General features: G+C 42.1%; 1 protein-coding gene across 23 annotated transcripts in view; it reads right to left on the bottom strand.

Annotated features, from left to right (window-relative positions):
- Positions 1-23727, bottom strand: part of TANC2 (tetratricopeptide repeat, ankyrin repeat and coiled-coil containing 2) — a 631662-nt gene that overhangs the window by 93239 nt on the left and 514696 nt on the right. For all 23 annotated transcript variants that reach the window (XM_039516554.1, XM_039516557.1, XM_039516556.1 and 20 more), the window contains one exon: positions 3415-3696. In XM_039516554.1, coding sequence (XP_039372488.1) covers positions 3415-3696 — 282 coding nt within the window. The remainder of the gene's footprint in view (positions 1-3414; positions 3697-23727) is intronic.

Genomic DNA, 23727 nt, shown 5'->3' with positions numbered 1-23727 from the left:
GGAGTCCAGGAAAGCCGGCTGTATTTTAAAGAAGCCTTATTGAGGGCTCAGGAACAAACCATCCTGATGTGCAGAAAGAATAGCAAATATGGCAGCCGATCAGCTTGGCTTAACAGAGAACCTTCGGTGAGCTTAAACACAAAAACTAAGCTTACAAGTTTACAAGAAGTGGAAACTTGGACAGATGACTAGGGAGGAGTATAAAAATATTGCATGAGCATGCAGGGGTATAATCAGGAAGGCCAAAGCACAATTGGAGTTGCAGCTAGCAAGGGATGTGAAGGGTAATAAGAAGGGTTTCTACAGGTATGTTAGCAACAAGAAGGTGGTCAGGGAAAGCATGGGACCCTTACTGAATGGGGGAGGCAACCTAGCGACAGATGATGTGGAAAAAGCTGAAGTACTCAATGTTTTTTTTGCCTCAGCCTTCCCAGACAAGGGCAGCTCCCACACTGCTGCACTGTACAGCACAGTATGGGGAGGAGGCGAGCAGCCCTTAGTGGTGAAAGAACAGGTTAGAAAAGCCGGACATGCACAAGTCCATGGGGCCAGATGCAATGTATCCGAGGATGCTGAGGGAGTTGGCTGATGTGATGGCAGAGCCATTGGCCACTGTCTCTGAAAACTCGTGGTGATCGGGGGAGGTCCCGGACGATTGGAAAAGGCAAATATAGTGCTCATCTTTAAAAAAGGGAAGAAGGAGAACCTGGGGAACAACAGACTGGTCAGCCTCACCTCTGTCCCCAGAAAAATCATGGAACAGGCCCTCAAGGACTGGAGGAGAGGAAGGTGGAGGAGAGGAGAGGTGATCAGGAACAGTCAACATGGATTCACCAAGGGCAAGTCATGCCTGACCAACCTGATTGCCTTCTATGCTGAGATAACTGGCTCTGTGGATATGGGGAAAGCAGTGAATGTGATATACCTTGACTTCAGCAAAGCTTCTGATATGGTCTGCCACAGTATTCTTGCCAGCAAGTTGAAGTAGTATGGATTGGATGAATGGACAATAATGTAGATAGAAAGCTGGCTAGATCGGCAGGCTCAAGGGGTACTGATCAATGGCTCGATGTCTTGTTGGCAGCCGGTATCAAGTGGAGTGCTCCAAGGGTTGGTCCCGGAGCCGGTTTTGTTCAACATCTTCATTAATGATCTGGACGATGGGATGGATTGCACCCTCAGCAAGTTTGCAGATGACACTAAGCTGCAGGAGAGGTAGATACGCTGGAGGGTAGGGATAGGGTCCACAGTGACCTCGACAAACTGGAGGACTGAGCCAAAAGAAATCTGATGAGGTTCAACAAGGACAAGTGCAGAGTCCTGCACTTAGGATGGAAGAATCCCATGAACTGCTACAGGCTGGGGACTGACTGGCTAAGCGGCAGTTCTGTAGAAAAGGACCTGGGGATTACAGTTGACAAGAACCTGGAAATGAGTTAACAGTGTGCCCTTGTTGCCAAGAAGGCTCATGGCATATAGTTGAGGTTAGTCCTGCTTTGAGCAGGGGGTTGGACTAGATGACCTCCTGAGGTCTCTTCCAACCCTAATCTTCTATGATTCTTTATATGCCTTTTTTCAGAATAAATGTCTTATTTCTTATTCTGAGGAGCTTAGAGCTCCTTATTAAGCAAACAACCCTAGCCATAATTTTTGATTCACTTATTTCCCAGAATTTAGAGCTGGGGATCTCTCCAATTTACTGTTACTTCAAGGAAGCGCTGGAGTAAAAACTGAAAGCCTGTGTGTGTTTGGTTTGTACAAGCATCTCTTTTCTGTGCTTTGCATGTGAGAACTGTAGAACATTTTCCTATTCAAAGCCTCCAGGTCTCTACTGTGTGTGTGGTTTTTAGTTTGAAAACATTTAAACTATAGCTTCTTTAATCTCCCTCACAATCTCTCTAAATAGACTGAGAGAAACATCCAGCAGGTGCGTTGCAGGCTTTTAGTTAAAATACATAAACAAATCCTGCCTTTCATTACACGTCCATTTAGCTCTGGAAGGTGACATTCAATATTTCAGAAAACCAACATTTGGTGTTGTTTCAGATGCTTATATGTGGCTGATAATATTTCATTCTAGCAAACAGCATTTGTCTAACAAGAGGTTTAACTATAGTTTCAGTAGGATAGAGTATCTCTTCATTCCTGTTTTACCCTTTTAAGTGTCGTGTGTGTGATATTAAGCTATTGTTGCCTTCCATCTGCAAGGTGGCTGCATTTCAGTGGAGGGTGAAGTGATTTATGTTGGTGTGCAGGAGGAAAAGCAGTTGCCAAGCTCAAGATTCAGTGTGTGACCCACCCCAAGCTCCTATACCAGAATAGATGGGGATAGATCTATCGTACAGGGAGGAATAGGTAATGTGTCCAGCATAAAGTGTGTTGCGGTAACGAGTTAGGGGAATAACAGATGGAGGCTTCCCATTAAGCAGGCCAATGATGAGCCCAAGCTAGGGGGCAATAGAAGAAAAGACAGCCTGATTCCTCAGGGGGCCTCAGTTGGCATGAACCAGTTCATGCTTGTGGTGGGGTGGCCACCCCACTCCAGCCCGGAGAGCTTAAAAGCAGCCCTGGGGAGGGCTATGGCTGAGGAAAGGCTGATTGTGGAAGCATCCTCAGCTGGGGCCACACCCCAATCAGGGCTCAGGTGGCCCATATAAGAAGGCAGTGGGCCAGGAGCAGGACACACTCTCCCTCTAGCTCTTGAGGGAGAAGGGCCTGGCTGCCTGGGAGCTGACAAAGGTACCTAGAGTGGGGCATGGCTGGGGGAAGGCCAGAGGAGCTGGGGAGCTCTGGCCTGGAAAGCCCCCAGACTGCAGGCCTTGTTAAAGGCCAAGAAGGGTACTGGGGTTGCAGGGGGCAGCCCAGGGGTAGGCAAAGGCAGCAGGTCCAAACCCCCCTTGCTGGTGATGAGTGGCACTCACACTGCAGTCTGCCCCAGGGAACGGGGGCTAGGTGATGAATGGCAGTGGCCAAAGACTGAGGCGAGGTAGGGATAGAGGGTGGGGGTTCTCCAGGGAGGGGAGACACAGATTTGTGGGGGTACTGCCAGGGGGCAGCACTCCAGCCTGAAAGGGGCACCGGGGTCCAGGAGGGACTTGGGCCCAGCGGCAAGCAGGACACCAGCCTGCAGAGGGCAATCTGGAGCTGGAAACACGAATTCCCTGGACGACCAGTAGGAGGTGCCGCAGGGGTGAGTCCTCGCCCCATGACATCGCTCCACATTGTCAAGGTCTGGCACATGAACAGTAAACCATGTCAGGGGCCCCATTATGGCAGGTTTGGCAACAATCTCTGAACTGGTCTACTGGGGGGTGGGAAGAAGTGGTAATGGGATCCTTGTGGGTGAAAGGTGCTAAACACATAAGCGTATGAGATTCACGCATTTCAGAGCTCTCTCTGTATAGCAGTACTTACGTTTTGGGGAGGCATGTGGGCTATCAGAGGCAATCTGTCTCATTCGTGTGCCATGGCAGCTGAGAGCAACCAGTCTGGAGATAATGGCAGTTTTACCAAAACCAATGTTCCCAACAATCACCACACCTCTGTTCACACTGGCATTGGCACTCTGCAGCTGTGCATCTATCTCATGGAACACCCAGTCCCGTCCGACAAACACAGACTCCGTGGTGATGCTTGGCACCTCAAAGAGCAGTGGTTTCAGGGAGATGTCCGGAGGTCTATAAGGTGCAAAGCGTACTGTAAAGAAGAAACACAGGGACAGAACATACCATTTAGGGCTAGATGGCAATACAGCTGTGGTTATGACATCTCTTAGAATGAATTAGAAGGCTAGAGTGCTCACACAGAAAAAAGAGAGTTTACCTGACCATTGGGTTTGCATTTATATTTCAGAGACTTATTACAAATAAAGGCCGTGTCAACAAGAGCAAAAAAGGTGTGTTCTTCAATTGTTAGCTGAGCTCCATGAACTCCATTGAAAACCCCCATGTAGACCTAGCCAGATAATCTGAGCTTGTCCTCTTATACAGTGCAACCACAACAAAACCATCTTAACGCTGTTAAACTGTGTTCACACGGATAGCAAAAGGGGGTTTTAACCGAACTAAACTAAATTGTTTGAGCCATTTCAAATGGCCAAACCAAACTAAAACGTTTTGTTCTTCATGAAGGAACATTCTGCTGAAATCTATCTTGTCATGCAGAAAATGTTAATTCAACTAACTGCATTTTCCCCTGTGAAAATGTTTTGATCAACTTTAGTATAAAGGCGTTATCAGCAGGCATTTGGAATGGCTGCAATACTTCTTACTGGTGAAGTCAAAAGTGGGTAAAGCGATTCATTGCTAGTGAATGCCAACAAAGCCATTCTACCACAGCACTCTTCCTGTATTTTGCATGTGGCACATCTTACTACAGAAGAACTATTTTGATAACATTTAGCATTTGTAACCATCCTTCTATACTGCTAGGCAATCTTTACAACAATTTTTGAAGGAGAAAAATTATAACCAAGAAACCACAAAATAATGTTTTTATATCTCAGAAAGTTGCTATTTTAATATCAAATAATCCATGAAGTATGAGGCATAAATCCTAATGTTTTACATTAACAGAAAAGAGTAAATATCAGCTCTCGCTTGCTCTTAATAGTAACCTTCTACACACTTGTATCAATCAACAGATCAGTACATCTGACTGTCACACTTGCCCAGTATTTGGGAAATTAATCTGCTCTAACATTGCCAAGGTTGCTGCAAAGGTTTTATTTGAGGACAGGTTTGATGAAGTTGGATACATATTACTTTTTTGCTATCTTGGAGATGGAAGTGAAAGTCTTATGGAATATTGGAGCATGTCACTGGCACTGTTGGATGCAGTATAAAGTAGCAAGGAATGCCAGAGACATTTCCCTTAACTCAGTGGGTCTCAAACTTTTTTACTGGCGACCCCTTTCACATCACAAGCCTCTGAGTGGGACCCCCTAATAAATTAAACACACTGTTTAATATATTTAATACCATTATATATGCTGGAGGCAAGTGGGGTTTGGGGTGGAGGTTGACAGCTCACAACCCCCCATGTAATGACATCACAGCCATCTGAGGAGTCCCGACCCCCAGTTTGAGAACCCCTGCCTTAACTTCTGATTTAAGTAGACAAGGTGGGTTGTGATGTGACCTTCTCTGTCATGAAACCTAGTACGCGTTTGTGTTAATTTCCTAGTTTTTCTCCAGGGTTGGTGTTCCTCAGTATAGGTCCCCACGTTTAGGGAAGGGAGACAGGAGAAGTGGAAGTGCATGTGCCTGGCAATCAGAGGGAGAAACAGTGCAGCTGAAGCCACTCTGACTGTGTCAACTTTTCTGAAGACAATGAGAGGCTGCAACTTCATTACGTTTTTTAGGTCTATAACATTTCATCTCCATTTAAAGGTTACTGAAAGTAAGTAGTCAAACAGCAAACCACTATATTTTGCATTAACCACAAAACCTGTCAGCTGGAGACAACCTCCAAGAAGGACTCTGTGTTGTCTCTCATTTCCTGAAACACACAGCAGCCTCTCAGGTGCTTCTGAAAATGGAGACAGCAAGGAGCAGCAGCAGTCTGGCAGCAGGTCTGCTTACCATGTTCTCCTTTCCTCTGGGTCCCCTGTCCCTGCCTGTGCGAAACCTACCTCTTCACCTTCAAACCTGCCAATATGTAACATCAGGAAAGCAAAACAAGTGACAAATTGATATTTCATCCAATACCGGTTATCTGATGATTCAGATTGTCGTAGCTTTTCAAGTACAAAACCAGTTTTAAAGATACCTTCTTACTGTGAAAACTACATCAAACCTGACATCCCCCTACCCAGGTCATCAGCAACAGCGTTTTAACCCTAGCGCTCCACAGTCATGGTTCAGAATGCTCCCACCTGTGCTACAGGATGAATTGCGGCCATTACAGAAGGACTTTCTCATTTTTTAAAAAACCAACTACCGCTCCTCCGTTCAGACAGATGCCAAGGAATGTTTGCTCATTCATTTATTTCTGAGCATTTAAATGTTTGCTTGTCGGCAATATTTCATAAAGGCTTATGGGGGAAGGAGCAGCATGAACCATTATCTGCAGATTTACTGTATAACTCCCTTGCTGCAGTCCAATGTTACAGCAGGATTCTGAAAGCCGATTTTTTCACAAAGGGAATCATTTATCACAGGTTGCTTTTAAATGCACAAGATGCTCAATTCAGCTCTCCAGGGAAAAAAATTAAAGCACTTTATCCCAGACAAAGGGCCAAGGGTGCTTTTCCTCATTCTAAAGGGCTAACATCAAAATCATTAGGCTTTACAATTAACTTGCCTTGACAGTTTTCCCATTTACTAACTATTACCTTAATGATCTCAGAGAGATCCTCCTTTCAGCCAAGCCCTGCTGCCCTTGAAAATAAATACATGATCTATGCTGCAAATCTTGCTGCTGGATTGGAAGGCCTGGAATGCACCTTAACTGATGCAAAGGATCTGATGCAGCAAGCGGCTCTTTCTGCACTTCTGTGGAGAGCATTCTTGGCCAAGGGTGGAGAGATGGTAGCCAGTCCTCAAACACCAAGAATCTGCTGGACATTGTTTTTGTTTTATTGCTTCACATCAGTGCAAGCAATGAATACAGAAATGTGAATATCCACAACACAGTGTAAAGCAATGAATACAGAAATGTCACTATCCACAATACAGTGTAAATACACGGCTTTATTAAATGGATACAATAAAACATAAAATGCTGTACCTCATGTATTATGTCATTTCTATTAATAGAGAAGCATAGAGATATTATTTTTTCCATTCTTGGCAAAAAATCTTAAAAAATCAGAGCTACCAGCTGATTCCCCTGCCTGACACTCAGCATAAAAATCCTAAACTCTACGTGCTTTGTACCGCTAACATTTTAGAGCATATTTTTGTAACCATGGACATAGTCTAAGCCTGGTGTAGGATTAGATTTAGAATAATACTGTAGAAAGGCAGGAGATTAAACAACCAACACTGTCCTTTCAAAGAACACACAACACACAGAATAAAACTGAATCCAGCCAGTCAATAAGATTTATGGTTCACTTTTACACAAACCTTAGCAGACTGTAATAGCAAACTGATGGGACTAAAGGTAAGTAGCTCACTGCTGAGCGACTGCAGGTAGGAGAAAAAGGAATACAATGTCTGATCTAATTAACTCAAGAAATGAAGGTTACGCTCCTGTAATTGGGGTTCTTCAACATGACCTCTGCACACACATCACACCCACCTTTCTCTCTTCCTCTGAGCCCTAATTAATTACAGATTCGGGGAGGCAATGAAAGGTACAGAATGGGTTGGCAAGTCATGCCACACCTCCACTGTATAGCCCCGCCCCCTGAACATTCAGAGCCTGGAGGGGAGGGGGAGGGGCAGGGGGCGCAAGAGGGCTCCAATGGACGCCGCTACAAAGAAGATTCCACTAGTCTAAGCAGCAGTCAGTGCACCCCAAAAGTGGGAAAATGCAGAGGCCATTCAAAGAAGAAAATCCACTTATAATATGCAGAAACATCATCTTTCTAAACAGATTTCCCCCCTACTCATTTATACTCAGAATTCCTCAGAATATTTAGGAGCTTTGCTTTAAGACAAACAACAAGATTCATAATTTTACGCTGTGAAATGGAGCAACAGTTAGTTAAATTGTCTCCACAAGTTTCTGCTAAAACCTCTGCAGTGTGCATAGGTATGGAGATTGACATCTGCTAGATCCCCTCCTATAGGCTGGTCTGCATGGTGGCCAGCATTTGCTGTGCACTTTGCTTTATGCTGATCAGTGCCTGTGAGGTCCTGGCTTTGTCTAGAATCACTCCCCTCTCAGACATTGCCTCCCATGTCTGGATTCAGCTCATATTTACATTTTATTCAAACCTATAAACCAGGATATAAACCAATCCTGGTACTTGTTTCCAGAATGTTTAGAGGCATAATCCAAATTTGGCCTTATTTGTATGTAGGAAGCACAGACCTAGAATGCAGAATAATTGTATTCAAACTTTATTTTAAAAAAATTCAACCAGTGTAGTTAATACCATGTATACAAGATCTGTAGTTAGAATGCTTCAAATAATCCTGCATACATTTAGATCGAAGCATATACTGGCACTGACCTTAGCTGCATCCTCACAGTTTATTGCTAAAATGATCTTTTAATTAAAACATTTCATAATGTGGCCAAAAAAGGCAGCAGGTGATTCCCCCACACAGAGAGGTTAGTCATGCAGTGTGACTCATGCTGCTGTAATCTTCATCTTCACACTACAGCATTATGCCTACAATGCGGGAGGTTTTTAAAGATATATATGATAAGCATCTAACTCCCATTGAAAGTGAATGGGAGTTAGATGCCTATCCACCATTTGTGTCTTTGAAAATATCCCCATGTGTGTTAAAATAAAGCAGCATAAAAACTTTATAATTATTTAAGATGATTCAAATGTTCTATAACATTCTAGAGTTGGGACTGCCTCTATTACATCATAGACAGTATATTTATTAACACATATTTAAAACTGATTTAACTTTGCTTGTTAAATTTTGGTATCAGTTTAAAACAAACATTTAAATTTTCTCTTGATGCTGTAATGCCACTCATAGGACACTTAATGATGACAAAATCAGCAAATTAGACTCTCCCACTAAAAATTTCCCCAGTGATATTGTATTAGGTTAATGACACCTTGATCCCCTTGCATCTGAAGAAGTGTTTTTTATCCACGAAAGCTTATGACCAAATAAATCTGTTAGTCTTTAAGGTGCCACCGGACTCCTTGTTGTTCTTGATCCGCAACAATACCTCTTTAAACCACCACTACATAAAAACGGCCATACTGGGTCAGATCAAAGGTCCATCTAGCCCAGTATCCTGTTTTCTGACAGCAGCCAATGTCAGAGGGAATGAACAGAACAGGGAATCATCAAGTGATCCATTCCCTGTCACCCATTCCCAGCTTCTGGCAAACAGAGGCTAGGGACACCATCCTTGCCCATCCTGGCTAATAGCCATTGATGGACCTATCTTCCAATCTGGTTCTTTTTTGAACCCTGTGATAGTCTGGGCCTTCACAACATCCTCTGGCAAGGAGTTCCACAGGTTGACTGTGCGTTGTGTGAAAAAAACCTTCCTTTTGTTTGTTTTAAGCCTGCTGCCTATTAATTTCATTTGGTGGCCCCTAGTTCTTGTGTTATGAGGAGGAGTAAATAACACTTCCTTATTTACTTTCTCCACACCAGTCATGATTTTATAGACCTCAATCATATCCCCCCTTAGTCGTCTCTTTTCCAAGCTGAAAAATCCCAGTCTTACTAATCTCTCCTCATATGGCAGCCGCTCCATACCCCTAATAATTTTTGTTGCTCTTTTCCGAACCTTTTTCAATTCCAATATATCTTTTTTGGAGATGGGGTGACCACATCTGCAAGCAGTATTCAAGATGTGGGCGTATCATGAATTTACATAGAGGCAATATGATATTTTCAGTCTTATTATCTATCCCTTTTTTAATGATTCCCAACATTCTGTTCGCGTTTTTGACTGCCGCTGTACCTTGAGTGGATGTTTTCAGAGAACTATCCACAGTGACTCCAAGATCTTTCTTGAGTGGTAACAGCTAATTTAGACCCATCATTTTATATGTATAGTTGGGATTATGTTTCCCAATGTGCATTACTTTGCATTTATCAACACTGAATTTAATCTGCCATTTTGTTGCCCAGTCACCCAGTTTTGAGAGATCTGTTTGTTGCTCTTCGCAGTCTGCCTGGGACTTAACTATCTTGAGTAGTTTTGAATCATATGCAAATTTTGCCACCCCTTTTTCCAGCTCATTTATGAATATGTTAAATAGGACTGGGCCAGTCCCTGGGGGACACCTCTATTTACCTCTCTCTATTCTGAAAACTGACCGTTTATTCCTACCCTTTGTTTCCTATCTTTTAACCAGTTACCAATTCATGAGAGAACCTTCCCTCTTACCCCATGACAGCTTACTTTGCTTAAGAGCCTTTGGTGAGGGATCTTGTCAAATGCTTTCTGAAAATCTAAATACACTATATCCACTGGATCCCCCTTGTCCACATGCTTGTTGACCCCCATCAAAGAATTCTAGTTGATTGGTGAGACATGATTTCCCTTTACAAAAAACATACTGACTATTCCCCAACAAATTATGTTCATCTATGTGTGTGACAATTTCGTTCTTTACTATAGTTTCAACCAGTTTGCCTGGCACTGAAGTCAGGCTTACAGGCCTGTAATTTCTGGGGTCTCCTCTGGAGCCCTTCTAAAAAATTGATGTCACATTAGCTATCCTCCAGTCATTTGGTACAGGAGCTGATTTAAATAACAGGTTACAGACGACAGTTAGTAGTCCTGCAATTTCACATTTGAGTTCCTTCAGAACTCTTGGGTGAATACCATCTGGTCCTGGTGACTTATTACTGTTTAGTTTATCTATTTGTTCCAAAACCTCTTCTAATGACACTTCAATCTGGGACAGTTCCTCAGATTTGTCACCTGAAAAGAATGGCTCAGGTTTGGGAATTTCCCTCACATCCTCAACCGTGAAGACAGATGCAAAGAATTCATTTAGTTTCTCCACAATGGCCTTATTGTCCTTGAGTGCTCCTTTAGCATCTCGATCGTCCAGTGGCCCAACTGGTTGTTTAGCAGGCTTCCTGCTTCTGATGTACTTAAAATTTTATTTGCTATTACTTTTTGAGTCTTTGGCTAGCTGTTCTTCTAATTCTTTTTTGGCCTTCCTAATTATATTTTTACACTTCATTTGCCAGAGTTTATCCTCCTTTCTATTTTCCTCATTAGGATTTAATTTCCACTTTTTAATGGATGTCTTTTTTGCCTCTCACTGCTTCTTTTACTTTGTTGTTTAGCCATGGTGGCTCTTTTTTGGTTCTCTTACTACGTTTTTTAATTTGGGGTATACATTTAAGTTGAGCCTCTATTATGGTGTCTTTAAAAAGTTTCCGTGGAGCTTTCGGTTACCAAGCAGTCCAGCTACAGTCACCTCTTGGACCTCATCCTGTGCTCCACTTAGGACTAAATCAAGAATTGCCTCTCCTCTTGTGGGTTCCAAGATTAGCTGTTCCAAGAAGCAGTAATTTAAGGTGTCAAGACACTTTATCTCTGCATTCCTTCCTGAGGTGACATGTACCCAAGTCAATATGTGGATAGTTGAAATCCCCCATTATTACTGAGGGTTTTTTTTATTTTAATAGCTTCTCTAATCTCCCTGAGTATTTCACAGTCACTACCACCATCCTGGTCAGGTGGCCTGTAAAATATCCCTACTACTATATTCTTATCATTCAAGAATGGAATTACTATCCATAGAGATTCTACGGTACAGCTTGATTCATTTAAGATTTTTACTTCATTTGATTTTATGCTTTCTTTCACATATAGTGCCACTCCCCCACCAGCACGACCAGTTCTGTCCTTCTGATATATTTTGTACCCTGATATTACTGTGTCCCATTGATTATCCTCATTCCATCAAGTTTCTGTGACGCCTATTATATCAATAGCCTCGTTTAATACGAGGCACTCTAGTTCACCCATCTTATTATTTAGACTTCTAGCATTGGTATATAAGCACTTTAAAAACTTGTCACTTTTTAGCTGTCTGCCATTACATGATGTAATTGAATCGGGCTTTTTTTTTTTTTTTTTTTTTACATTTTCTCATCAGATCCTACAATATAACGATGCAAATGGACACTCTGGTCCAATCAGAATACAGGGGAACAGGCCTCAAATTCAGTGTGCCTACAGTAAAACAAGTAGTGTGACATCAGTTTTCTGGACGTTGCTGGAAACTTCATCTGTCAGACACAAAATCTTGCTTCCTTGGAAAATGCTTTTCTGACCTTTAGGGGAGGGGTATTATCACTTTATTATTATTATTATTATCACTTAGTAATGAATAATATTATTAGCCAAAGGGAATTATATTATTACTTAATTAAGCATGTACTATTATAGCAGTAATAGCAAGGCCCCTCTGCTTTCTTCTCCAATAATCTGAGTAGTTCCATCAGAGGCTAATCCTGGACAGGGATATCACTACTTAATTACTCTATCAAACATTTACATTCTCTTTCCAAGTTCAATTACAGTATTTTTAAATTTACAGTGGAAACTGATTCCATGGAAACCACATTGCGCTAAAATTGTATAAAAAATCATGACCATTATTTAAGCAGGTCTGTATTCAAAAGAACTGTACTATTTTATGGAACACTTTGTGTACACCCACCTAACTCCCATGTTAGCACTTATGCTATGAATGACGGGATAATTTGTCTTTTATTTATTACTAATTAGAGTTTATACAAAGAAAAAAACCTGAAAAACCTTGATTTTTTGACTTCTACATGAAACTTAAACATTGCTAAAAATAAATCCTGAAAAAAATGAAATTAATAAACCTTGACAAATAGAAGCCTTATGTATAATTAAGTCAAACAGAAAGCTGTAAAAGATTTGAGCTATGGCTTAGGAATTAAAAATTTTACTCAGTTTGATAATTTGTATGTCAAGATGCAAATGAAAATGGCCACATGAACCTTCGATGCCTGTATTGCATATTTTAAGGAAACCCATGAAGAGTTGTAAAGGAGGACTATACATGGAAGCAGATTTAGGTGGAACTCCGGAGAATGACATACAGACGGAATCTATACCTCATTCATTTAAACTAACTGTCTCCAGTTGAGATTGTTTTGCTTGTTTGACGGGTTATGGCTCCCAGATGCCTCAGCAATAGCCATTACACAAAATGCACAAATAAATAACTGAACAACAGCTAAAGTCCGTCGGAAAAAAGCTCTATGTTGTATTTCTCCAGATGCTTCCCCAACTGGTTACCCTCCTATCTGGAAAGAGTAATAGGCAATTTAGCCCCCATGCAGACTTAGCGTTAGGTCTTGAGGGTGATGCATGGCAGTGATAACGTTATGAACAATACTTTCTCCTTGGAAATGAAGCAAGAAAGTTAAATAACTTTAAATAGTACATCAACTTACCACAGTACTGAATTTAATTACATTAAACGTTTTTAGGGTTACGCTACCATCCGTAAGATTCCATTGTAAGTATGCACGCCGAACCTTTCACATTTACCAACAAGTTGTTTCAGGTTTTACTGTTCAGCATTTGACTCTTTCCCCGACTGTGGGATGAATGTCTGCCGCAGTTACAAAGACAAAACCACACAGGACAAAGATGTTTCACTTTTGTTTACTTTCTCTGACTCTCTCCACTGACTCCTTTTTTCCATCATACCAAATTTATGCTTCATTTCCATAGTGTCAAGGCCTCGGGCATGCTCTATTTATCTGTTCTTGTCTAGTATTGCATCACCCTTGTCCCAGCACTTCACCAATGATATTAGCTTATTTCTGCTTCCACTTAGTGCCCACTTCCATACCATCATGTCTTCATGGAGAACTGTCCCTGAACTGATCCATAAGGCCAATCAATATCTTCTTCGTATCCTTCTGTTACACCAAGAAGAAATTGGTAACAGCACTGCGGAAGGGGAAGTATAGTTGATATAAATTTAATAAACAAAAAAATCCAAAGGTTTGTAATGTATATAGAAAGGTACACATTTTTGTTACGTTCCTCTTCCCCATCTTTCACATGCTGCTGGTCATAGAAAGGTAGGACTGGAAGGGATCTCAAGAGGTCAAATAGTCTAATCCTCTGCACTGAAGGCAGGATGACATAACCACTAGACCATTCCTGACACATGTCTGTCTAACCTGTTCTTAAAAATCGCCAGTGACAGAGATTCCACAACCTCCCTAGGCAATTTATTCCAGTGCTTAACCACCCTGACACTCACAAAGTTTTTCCTAATGTCCAACCTAAACCTCTCTTGCTGCAATTTAAGCCCATTGCTTCTTGTGCTATCCTCAGAGATTAATAAGAGCTATTTTTCACTCTCCTCCTTGTAACAACCTTTTATGTACTTGAAAGCTATCAGGTCCATTCTCAGTCTTCTCCAGACTAAAGAAACCCATTTTTTTCAATCCTTCCTCATAGATCATGTTTTCGAGAACTTGAATAATAATTTTGGTTGCTCTTCTCTGGATTTTCTCCAATTTGTTCACATCTTTCCAGAAATGTGGCACCCAGAACTGGACATAATACTCCAGTTGAGGCCTAATTAGCACAGAGTAGAGAAGAATTACTTCTCATGTCTTGCTTACAACACCCCTGCTAATACATCCCAGAATGATGTTTGCCTTTTTTGTATTAGTGTTACATTGCTGACTGATATTTAACTTGTGGTCAATTATAACCCTCAGATCCCTTTCCACAGTCCCCTTTCCTAGGCAGTCATTTCCCACTGTATATGTGCACAACTGATTGTTCTTTCTAAGTGGAGTACTGTGCATTTATCCTTATTGAATTTCATCCTATTTATTTCAGACCATTTCTCCAGTTTGTCCAGATCATTTTGAATTTTAATCTTATCCTCCAAAGCAATGCACCCCCCCCCCACCTTGCTATCATCCACAAACTCTCTAATGCCATTATCTAAACCATTTATGAAGATATTGAACAGAACTGGGAAGGCGCAGGCTGGAGCACCCCTGGAGAAAAATGAGTGGGTGCTTAGCAACCACCGGCAGTGAAGCTCCCCTCTCTCCCCCCCACTCGCGCCTGCCAGCGGCCCCCATAGATCAACTCCTCCCCCTCCCTCTCAGTGTCTTCTGCACACTGCAGAACAGCTGTTCCGCGGTGTGCAGGAGGCACTTGGAGGGAGGGGGAGGAGTGGGGACGGGGCGTGCTCGGGGGACGAGGAGGGAAGAGCCGGGGTCGGGGTAGAGTGGGATGGGAAGAGGCAGGGAAGTGTCTGGGTGTAGGGGTGGAGTGGGGGCGGGGCTGAGGGTGGACTGGGGTGGAGCCTGGGCTGAGGGGTTGACCACCCCCAGGGAAAACTAGAAGCCAGCGCCTGTGCTGGGGACCCCACTCACTGTGCCCTTCCAGCTTGACTGTGAACCACTGATAACTATTCACTGGGAATAGTTTTCCAACCAGTTATGCACCCACCTTCTAGTAGCTCCATCTAAGTTGTATTTCCCTAGTTTGTTTATGAGACAATATCAAAAGCCTTACTAAAGTCAAGATATACATCATCTACCACTTCGCCCCATCCACAAGACTTGTTACCCTGCCAAAGAAAGCTCTTAGGTTGGTTTGCCGTGACTTATTCTTGACAAATCCATGCTGACTGTCGTTTATCACCTTATCTTCAAGGTGTTTGCAAATTAATGGCTTGATTATTTGCTCCATTATCTTTCCGGGTACTGAAGTTACGCTGACTGGTCTGTTATTCACTGGGTTGTACTTATTCCCTTTTTTATAGATTGGCACTATGTCTGCCCTTTTCCAGTCCTCTGGAATTCTCCCATCTTCCATTAGTTTTTGAAGATAATTGCTAATAGCACTGATATCTCCTCAATCATCTCCTTGAGTACTCTAGGATGTATTTCATCAGACTCTGGCAACCTGAAGACATCTAACTCATTTATGTAATTTTTTAACTTGTTTTTTCTCTATTTGAGCCTCAGATCCTACCTCATTTTCACTGGCGTTCACTATGTTACACATCCAATCACTACTAAACTTTTTGGTGAAAACCAAAACAAAAACATCAGCACATCTCCCATTTCTACATTTTCCATTATTATCTTTCCCCGCTCGCTGAGTAACGGGCCCACCCTGTCCTTGGTCTTCCTCTTGCTTCTAATGTATTTGTAGAATGTTTTCTTCTTACCTTTTACGCCTCTGTCTAGTTTAATCTCATTTTATGCCTGGGCCTTTCTAATTTTGTCCCTACATACTTATGTTATTTGTTTATATTCATCATTTGTAACTTGACCTAGTTTCCAATTTTTGTAGGACCCTTTTTTGAGTTTCAGATCATTGAAGATCTCCTGGTTATGCCAAGGTGGTCTCTTGCCTAACTTCCTATCTTTCCTATGCAGAGGGATAGTTTGCTCTTGTGCTCTAATAATAATTTCTCTGAAAAACTGCCAACTCTGTTTTTCCCCTTAGACTTGCTTCCCATGGGATCTTACCTACCACCTCCCTGAGTCTGCTAAAGTCTGCCCCTGTGGCTGCAGCCGGGCTCAGTACGCCTGGGCTTGGGGCTTCTTCACCCACAGCTCCTGATGGGACTCAGGGTGACTGGGTAGGGGCTACTGCCCCTGGCGCTTCTTCTGGGAATGGGGCACCCAGTTTTCTCAGGGGCCCACAAATTGGCCGAGGGCCCCTGATTTAATTTGCCACTGGCCTGGACTAGCAGCTAAGAACCCCCAGCACCTACCCACCTTCATCTCCGGGAACCTCCTCTAGCTCTGCCCTGATGTCAGCACAGAAGTGAGGATGGCAATCTTGGGACTCCCTCTCTAAAACAGCTTTGCAAACCCCCTGATCCCATTTTAGATCTGGACCCCCAATGTTAGAACATCCTGAAATTTCAGATGTAAACATCTGAAATTGTGAAATTGACCAATTAAAACCCCCTCTAACTGTGAAACTGACCAGAATGCACTCTGAATTTGGTAGCACCCTAGGCCAGTGTTTCTTAAATGTGGCCACCATGGCCACATGCAGCCACCAGTGGCTTTTCTCGCTGCCACAGCCTCCTGGGCTGTGACTGGGGGGAGGGGAGCCAAGCAGTGGCCCCTCCCCCTCCCTGTTGCTCCTTGGTGTTGTCTGCTAGGACTGCAAGCAGGGGTTGGGCCCTGCCCCCGTTTGGAGACAGCTGGGGCACAACGCTGGAGGAGCCGGCAGCTGGTGAGTTCCCCACCTTCCCAGGGGTGGTGGGGTGCAGGTTTTGGGCTTCACCCCCGGGGCAGTGGGGTGGCAGGTTCCATCCCCAGGGCTTTGGGCTCTGGCTGCACAGCTTCAGGCTCCATCCCTATCCCCCGGCCACGGGGCTTTGGGCTCTGGCTATGGGGCTTCGGGCTCTGGATCCCCACTGTCTCCCCCAGCCCCCGCAACTCCATCACCCCTGGCCCCTACTGCCTATCCTGACCCCCAATACGGGGCTTCATTTGTTCACAGGCTTGCCAGGCTGAGTAAGTCTTCTGTGAAAAGTGATACTTTATGTTTGTTAATATCACTTTTCACAACTGACTTACTAGAGAGCAATAAATAAATTATGATTTGGACATGTCTATGTGCATATTTATTTGCTTTTCCTAAAGCTAATTAAATATTTAAAAAAAAAAGTGTGAGTTGGTGCAGAGTGCGGCAAGAGTTGGTGGCCGCACTCTGAGGCCACCGAAAAATCTGTCCTGAGAACCTTTGCCCTAGGCATAGCGAAAGCTTCTTCTGGAGGAGAATCCAAGCCGCTTTTCTTCACAGCGGCTTGGGGTCTGGGGAGACGTGGTGCAGCTGACTGAGGGCTCCTCCAGGCTGGTGGGGGGCAGAGGAGTTGGGGCACCTCTGGCGGAGGGGTGTGCTCAGGCTCCGGCCAGCCTGGAGCTCCTCCAGGTGGAGGGGGGGTGCAGAAGGGGCAGAGCCAGGGGCTAGCCTCGCCAAAGGGGGGCTCCACCCGCCACCCATGGATGAGCAGAAGATAAACAATGATAAACAAAGACATCTTGACTCCCATAGAAAATACAATATCCAAGCACTGAATTCTAATGTAGAAGGTTCCAGCATTAAAATGCATGTAGCTCACTGTTACTTGTTTGTTGATGTAAATTTAAATGCTCAGATGCCCCCTAGGAAATTTAACGGTCCAAATACAGCTAATTAAAGCAGCAACATCTGGTCATAATGAAACAACTTTCCTGCACTCACGTACTAAATCTAAAAATAAAGACTTTTTTTTCTGTAAAGTGAAGATAAATTTACACACAATGGCTAACCTTGACACATGCCCCAAACTCTCCTGTCTGCATTACTATACACACAGCAATATGGTAGTGCTCACAGATCACATTTATAAGCCACATGAAAGCTGTGGCCTTTGGGAAAGAGATGGATGGGCAGATTTATGTCTCAACAGCATACAGAATCTTTCTACATAGGTAAATACATTTTCATTTTGAGTATGAAACTATTACATTATTGTTTTAATTTATCTCATGCATTACTTTGTTTGGAAGGGATACTAGCAGATCCTTAAAGATCGAGTCTATTTTTTATATTTATATCTGATTATTCCCTACATACAAATGGTTTCAAATTCCAAATTCAAAACAGTTTGGATTTTAGGTTCCAGTTTTGGCCTATCTCTGTAATTATTATTATTAAATACAACAGGTAGCATTAATGTAATATTAAGGTTGAAATATCCGGTACTCAATGTCAAGAAATTCTAAAAATTAAAAATTTATTCACAACATTAACTTGGTACGTAATTTTCAAAGGAGTTCAAGGGAATTGGACACCTCATGGGAATAGACTACGCTGTAAAAGGTACAATGTAGCCAAATTAACATAATCTTTTAAATTTCCTAACCATTGACTGTTTGACATTTAAAATAAATGCCGCATTGACACAAAGTTGTTTTTTTATTTCATTTAAAAATATTAGGTATGATGACCATAGTAATTTATTGGTCTTCTATGGTCACAAACATGAAAGTTATGGAAAGGAATTAGGGGACATCTTTTCCACCAAATAGCTGTCAGTGCGCTAGGCAGCTTCACTGCTAAGTGTCTGAGGCTATACCTACACTACTGCACTAAGTCGACATACACTACGCAACTCCAGCTACGTGAATAACATAGCTGGAGTCGACGTACCTTAGGTCGATGTACCTTAATCTTCTCGTCAGGGGGTAGAGTACAGGGATCTATACTGGAGAGACATCTGTTGTCGATTTGGCAGGTCTTCACTAGACCCACTAAATCGACTGCTAGCAGATTGATCTCAGAGCGTCGATCTGGGCTGTAGTGTAGACCTGCCCTCCAATGCCTAATTCTGATGGATAAGCCAGAATTGCATTAATGATATATATTGCCTTCCATTCAAGACTATACTCTCACTTTCCAGTTGTCAGGAATGATACATAGTCAATGCTGATAACCACAGGTGGTCTCTGCTGAGAATACCTCTGTTCACACCAGAGACCAATAAGGAGTGGGGCTCATACCTAGTAATTATGGCTTTCAAAAAATAACATTAAGAAAGAAGAAAGGAGAAATCTGATTCAAGGAGCTGACAACTGAGAACCATCCACAAGACTACAAACTATCTGCTTCTGATTTTTAGTTAATTTTTTAAATTAAAACTGTTTTTGATTTAGAGTTTTATTTTCTTAACCGAACAGTTTGCTATTTCCCCACCCCACGCCCACATTTTGAGAAGGTTTTCTTTCCTTCCCATTCCAGCTTTTTTACTAATCGGACCTGAATTCCAAAGTTTTGCCCCAAATCCCTCCCCAAGACCTAGTAGGAAGCTTGTACCTGAGACCTCTCTATGAACCCGATGCCTGTCAGACACGTACTAAGAGAAGAACAAATTACATGAAACTTTTCCCCTGTAATTGGCTGTAGTCTCAGTGCTCCATTTAAAGTATGCAACGTTGGTAAGTACCCTGCCAGAAAGAAAATGTTTAGTGCCACAACCATTTGGACATCAGTGCTGAGGATATGTTCCGTATTTCACTAGCCACCAAAGTTATATTTGTACCAAATGCTAGAATATTAATTCCACATGGTCCATAGGAAAAGGCCCCAAATATTTCATTTTATTATGCTGACTAAATTGAATCCTGCAGTGTACTCACACCATTCCTCATCACTGATTTGTCCATTCTGTTAAACTGATGCCTGGCCAATACCTATTTTAATCTACACCATCAAGCCAAGGCTGCATATCTTTAGAGAAGAAAAGAGCACTGAGATTTTGCTAACTGGGTTTTCTAAAACATTTAAAAATAATTTTCATGTGTCACTGATTAGTCACATGATACATGCCAGATACTTATTTAACCTCATCGATTCCTGATATTGTCTGATGAACATCTCAATAGCCCCTGTTAACATTTATTTAATAATCCTCAGCAGACAGCACTCCGCAAGCAAGTCACAGAACTATGGGAGCTACCAAGAGTCAGACCCATAATAAAGCCCCATACAGGTGTGTCTCTAGCGATGCCATAGAAGGATAATTAACTATGGGACCCTAATGAATTCCCAACCACAACCTTTGCATTCCAACTTTTGCAAGAGGACAATGATCCTCCATCTTCAAAGCCTATTTAGTAACAAAGGAGAAAAATGGAGAACGAGAAAGTAGATAAAAACGAATTAGGGCTAGAGAAGACATAGAGAACAGGTAAACAGTATCACAGCCCTTACATTTTACAGACTAATTCATTGGAGGACAGATGATTGGAAAGGGCTCAGAAGGAGAGGGACAAAAATGTGACTAATTAGCAGGCCAGGGTGTGTGCACGCAAACTGGAGGATCCTGGTTACTTGCTTGATTTTAGTATTTGTTACAACCACAAAATAAATTAACAACTTGCATTTTAATTTGTCAACCCTTCGCTGGGTTTTCTATTCACTTTTAATGAGGAATTTTACAGAATTGAGGCTAGAGTCCCATGGTAATATCCTGAACTTGAGATAACTTGTTGGAGTAAATTAAATCTATATTTCTTTGGAAAGTATTAGGGGGGCAGGTAGAGAGTGTATTTTTAGTGCTAAATGAGAGACTGACAACACATAAGCTTTGCAAACCTCTCCAGTAGAGCCCTAAAAACACATTTCAATCCTGATTTGAAACACACCTGCTATTCCAGTCCTGGGTCCCTCCATAGCAGAAAATGCCAATCATACCAAAGTAAGGCTGATTGAATAATATGAACAAGTGCACAAAATCCGCACAGCTGAGATCCAATCATTTATTTCACTTCTGCTCCTAACCTTCAGATTTAAACCCAGGCCTTCAGGAGACATGCTTCTCCCACTCTCTTCCAGATCACTCTCCCCTATACAAACTGAATTCTTAGTTGTAATTTGATTTTGTTGAAGTGCCTGTTAGAAAATTATTTGGCTTCCAGACTCCTTTCTCTTCAAAGAGAATAAGAACTCCTTGTGAGCTATGCTGGCAGTAAGCATCCACAGTTCATTATTAGTATTAAGCTGAGTGGTGTACTTGCCAGTTTCCATTTTAGGACCAGCAGCTAGAACACATAGATATCTTGCTGTCCAATACAAAGCCCATACAGTACTAAGCCACATATCAAGAGTATTGCAAAGATCTAGAGAGCAACGTCGGGACACGAGTGACTTTATACTTATTAGAATTGAAATGTAGATCTGAGGAACACAGTATTATCAACTGTCATCTCCTTCTATCCTATGTTAAACAGCAGCATGCAAACGTTGGTATATTAAATGCTTGAGAATCTTGATCCTATCTTCCTTTTATTCCATTTGGATTGCAAGCTCTTCAGAGAATCCTATTTTTCTGTAAAGAACCTCACATACATTTAGCAGTATATAAATATCTATTTTTTATTGAGCACCTCCTTGGAGATGGCTGAACTATTTTTATCAAGTTTTCATAAAAATCAATGAAGCATGGAAAACTTCAGCCCAAAAGGCTAAAGTGTACAAATGTTACAAGCAAGTGAAAACAGGGGACTATAATGGAAAGTGTTAGGCACTACTGCACTGCCTGTATTAATAATAGTAGCAGTACTTTAGTAGGCTAATGCAATAGTTGTAGCACTCAGGAATTCTCCATCCAATCCTCTGTCCCCAAAATATTTCCTATAGAGGACAAGAAGAATGTTTTACATAGTAAATTTCCATTGACTTTCCCTTTTCTGGGATGGGAACATGACGACAACACTGGCGAATGTTTTAATACCCAGTACTTAGTTCTACAATAAATACACTTCTACTTCAGGGTACCTTGCAACTATTATCTTGCAGGTTAAGCTATATTAACCTAAACTAGCCTTAAATTCCCCTGGCTCATGACAGTCAAATGAAAAATGCACTCAGTATTCGGTTTATAACCTGCCACTTGTACAAAATATTTTTCCTGCTCTGAGCCTTTAGTATTGAGCTGGGGAAGGAATGCAATTCCCCTTCTCAAACAGGCTAGTTTAACACACAAAATAGACAGAAGGGAAGAGTCACTTGTTTAATGTCTAACCATTGAACCTCTCCATGAAAATTAAAATTTAGGCACGAGAGGCATTGGTGGGTTAAACAATAGTCATAATCTTTGGCCCTCAGATCGGAAGCCGCTACTGGCTCCACTAAAGTCTGAGAACCATCTCTTCAAATCCCCAAGACGTACTAAGACTGAGCCCAAGTTTAGGATTTCCAATTGGCACAACAGCTCAAAGACTTGGTCACTAGAACAGGCCAGTTCGACACAGTCTCTAGGAAACATTTGGAACTTTTGAACACTCAGAAAAAATCCCATATCCTGTGAAAAGAAGAGACTTCCAAATAGTGGTATTATCTATAGTGCTTTCCCTTCCTCCCTCCCCTTTGTTAAGATAGCGTGTCACTACAACAAAAACCAGAAACAGACATCAAATATGAAACACTGCTGCTATTCACATGCAGGCTTAACTGAAAAAGAAAAGAAAATATGTGGTGCTGCATGTTTTTTTAAAAGTGTGTCTGGAAAACAATTTGATTCTGTTCCTACAATAAAGTTTAATGTTTTGGATGCAATCACTGCAAATTATGAAGGCTTGGCAAGCTGCTCAGTTAGAACATATGGAAATTCTGTCTGTCAAAGTTTGCTTTCTTCGCTTACTGCCTGCCAATACATTTTTATAACTGTATCACCAGCCAATATGATTTCACTACAAACCGTGATCCAAGACGACACAAAATCACTTTTCTCTTTCAGTCAAGGGTTGTGTATTTTGTACAAATCCCCATCAGAATTAAAACCGGCCAACCCTGCAGTGCCATTGGATTGCTACATTAGAAACCAGTCTAGCATGGACCGATGAGCACATTCCAAACTGCCTTACTTGAGACAGTAGGTCAGCTCCTCAAGGTAAAAATAAACACATCACCCAGAGGAGAAGAGGAGAGCTTTATGGACTCTTAACAAGCACTGCACGACTTGCAGACACGCAAACATCGGATGGCCCTGTGGCAAACCAACAGCAGGAAGCTGTCCCACACAGCTGAAACACAACTCAAGACTCCAGCAGCTTTTCAGTGTATGCTCATTCCGATACTGTAGTTACAGTATGTCTGAGGGCACCAAAAATCAAAACCAAAAAACCCCTCCAAACCCAAACCTTTAACCATGACACAGCTTTTGCAAGCAGTAACAGCTGAAATGCAAACAAACCAAAGGAAAAAATAGGGTGCAACAGGCTGCAATGTTGACAAGTACGTATAACCTGCCAGCACACAATTCTGTATAGAGCAAACTAAATAGACATCGAAGTTTGACGCATTTGCTTTCTAAGAAAACATCACAGCAAGAGCAACCCAGAAAGGGTACTTTAACAACACTCCATGTAGCTCCCTTTGCACTGTTCCTCACAGAAACATGGCCCAGCACTGGCAAACTACCATCATCTAAAGAGATCAGTACTTGAGTCTATTGCTACACCTTCTCTCAAGTTTTCTTTCCCTTCTTATTTGACAATGCTAGGAAGAAACACACTGTAAGACAAGAGGCCACCTCATCTCTCAGTAGTGAGGCAGCACTTCATG

The sequence above is a fragment of the Mauremys reevesii genome, linkage group 27 (genome assembly GCF_016161935.1).
Source record: "Mauremys reevesii isolate NIE-2019 linkage group 27, ASM1616193v1, whole genome shotgun sequence".
Classification (NCBI taxonomy): domain Eukaryota; kingdom Metazoa; phylum Chordata; order Testudines; family Geoemydidae; genus Mauremys; species Mauremys reevesii.
The sequence above is the reverse complement of the archived record's forward strand: the minus strand, read 5'-3'. Positions and strand labels throughout refer to the sequence as shown.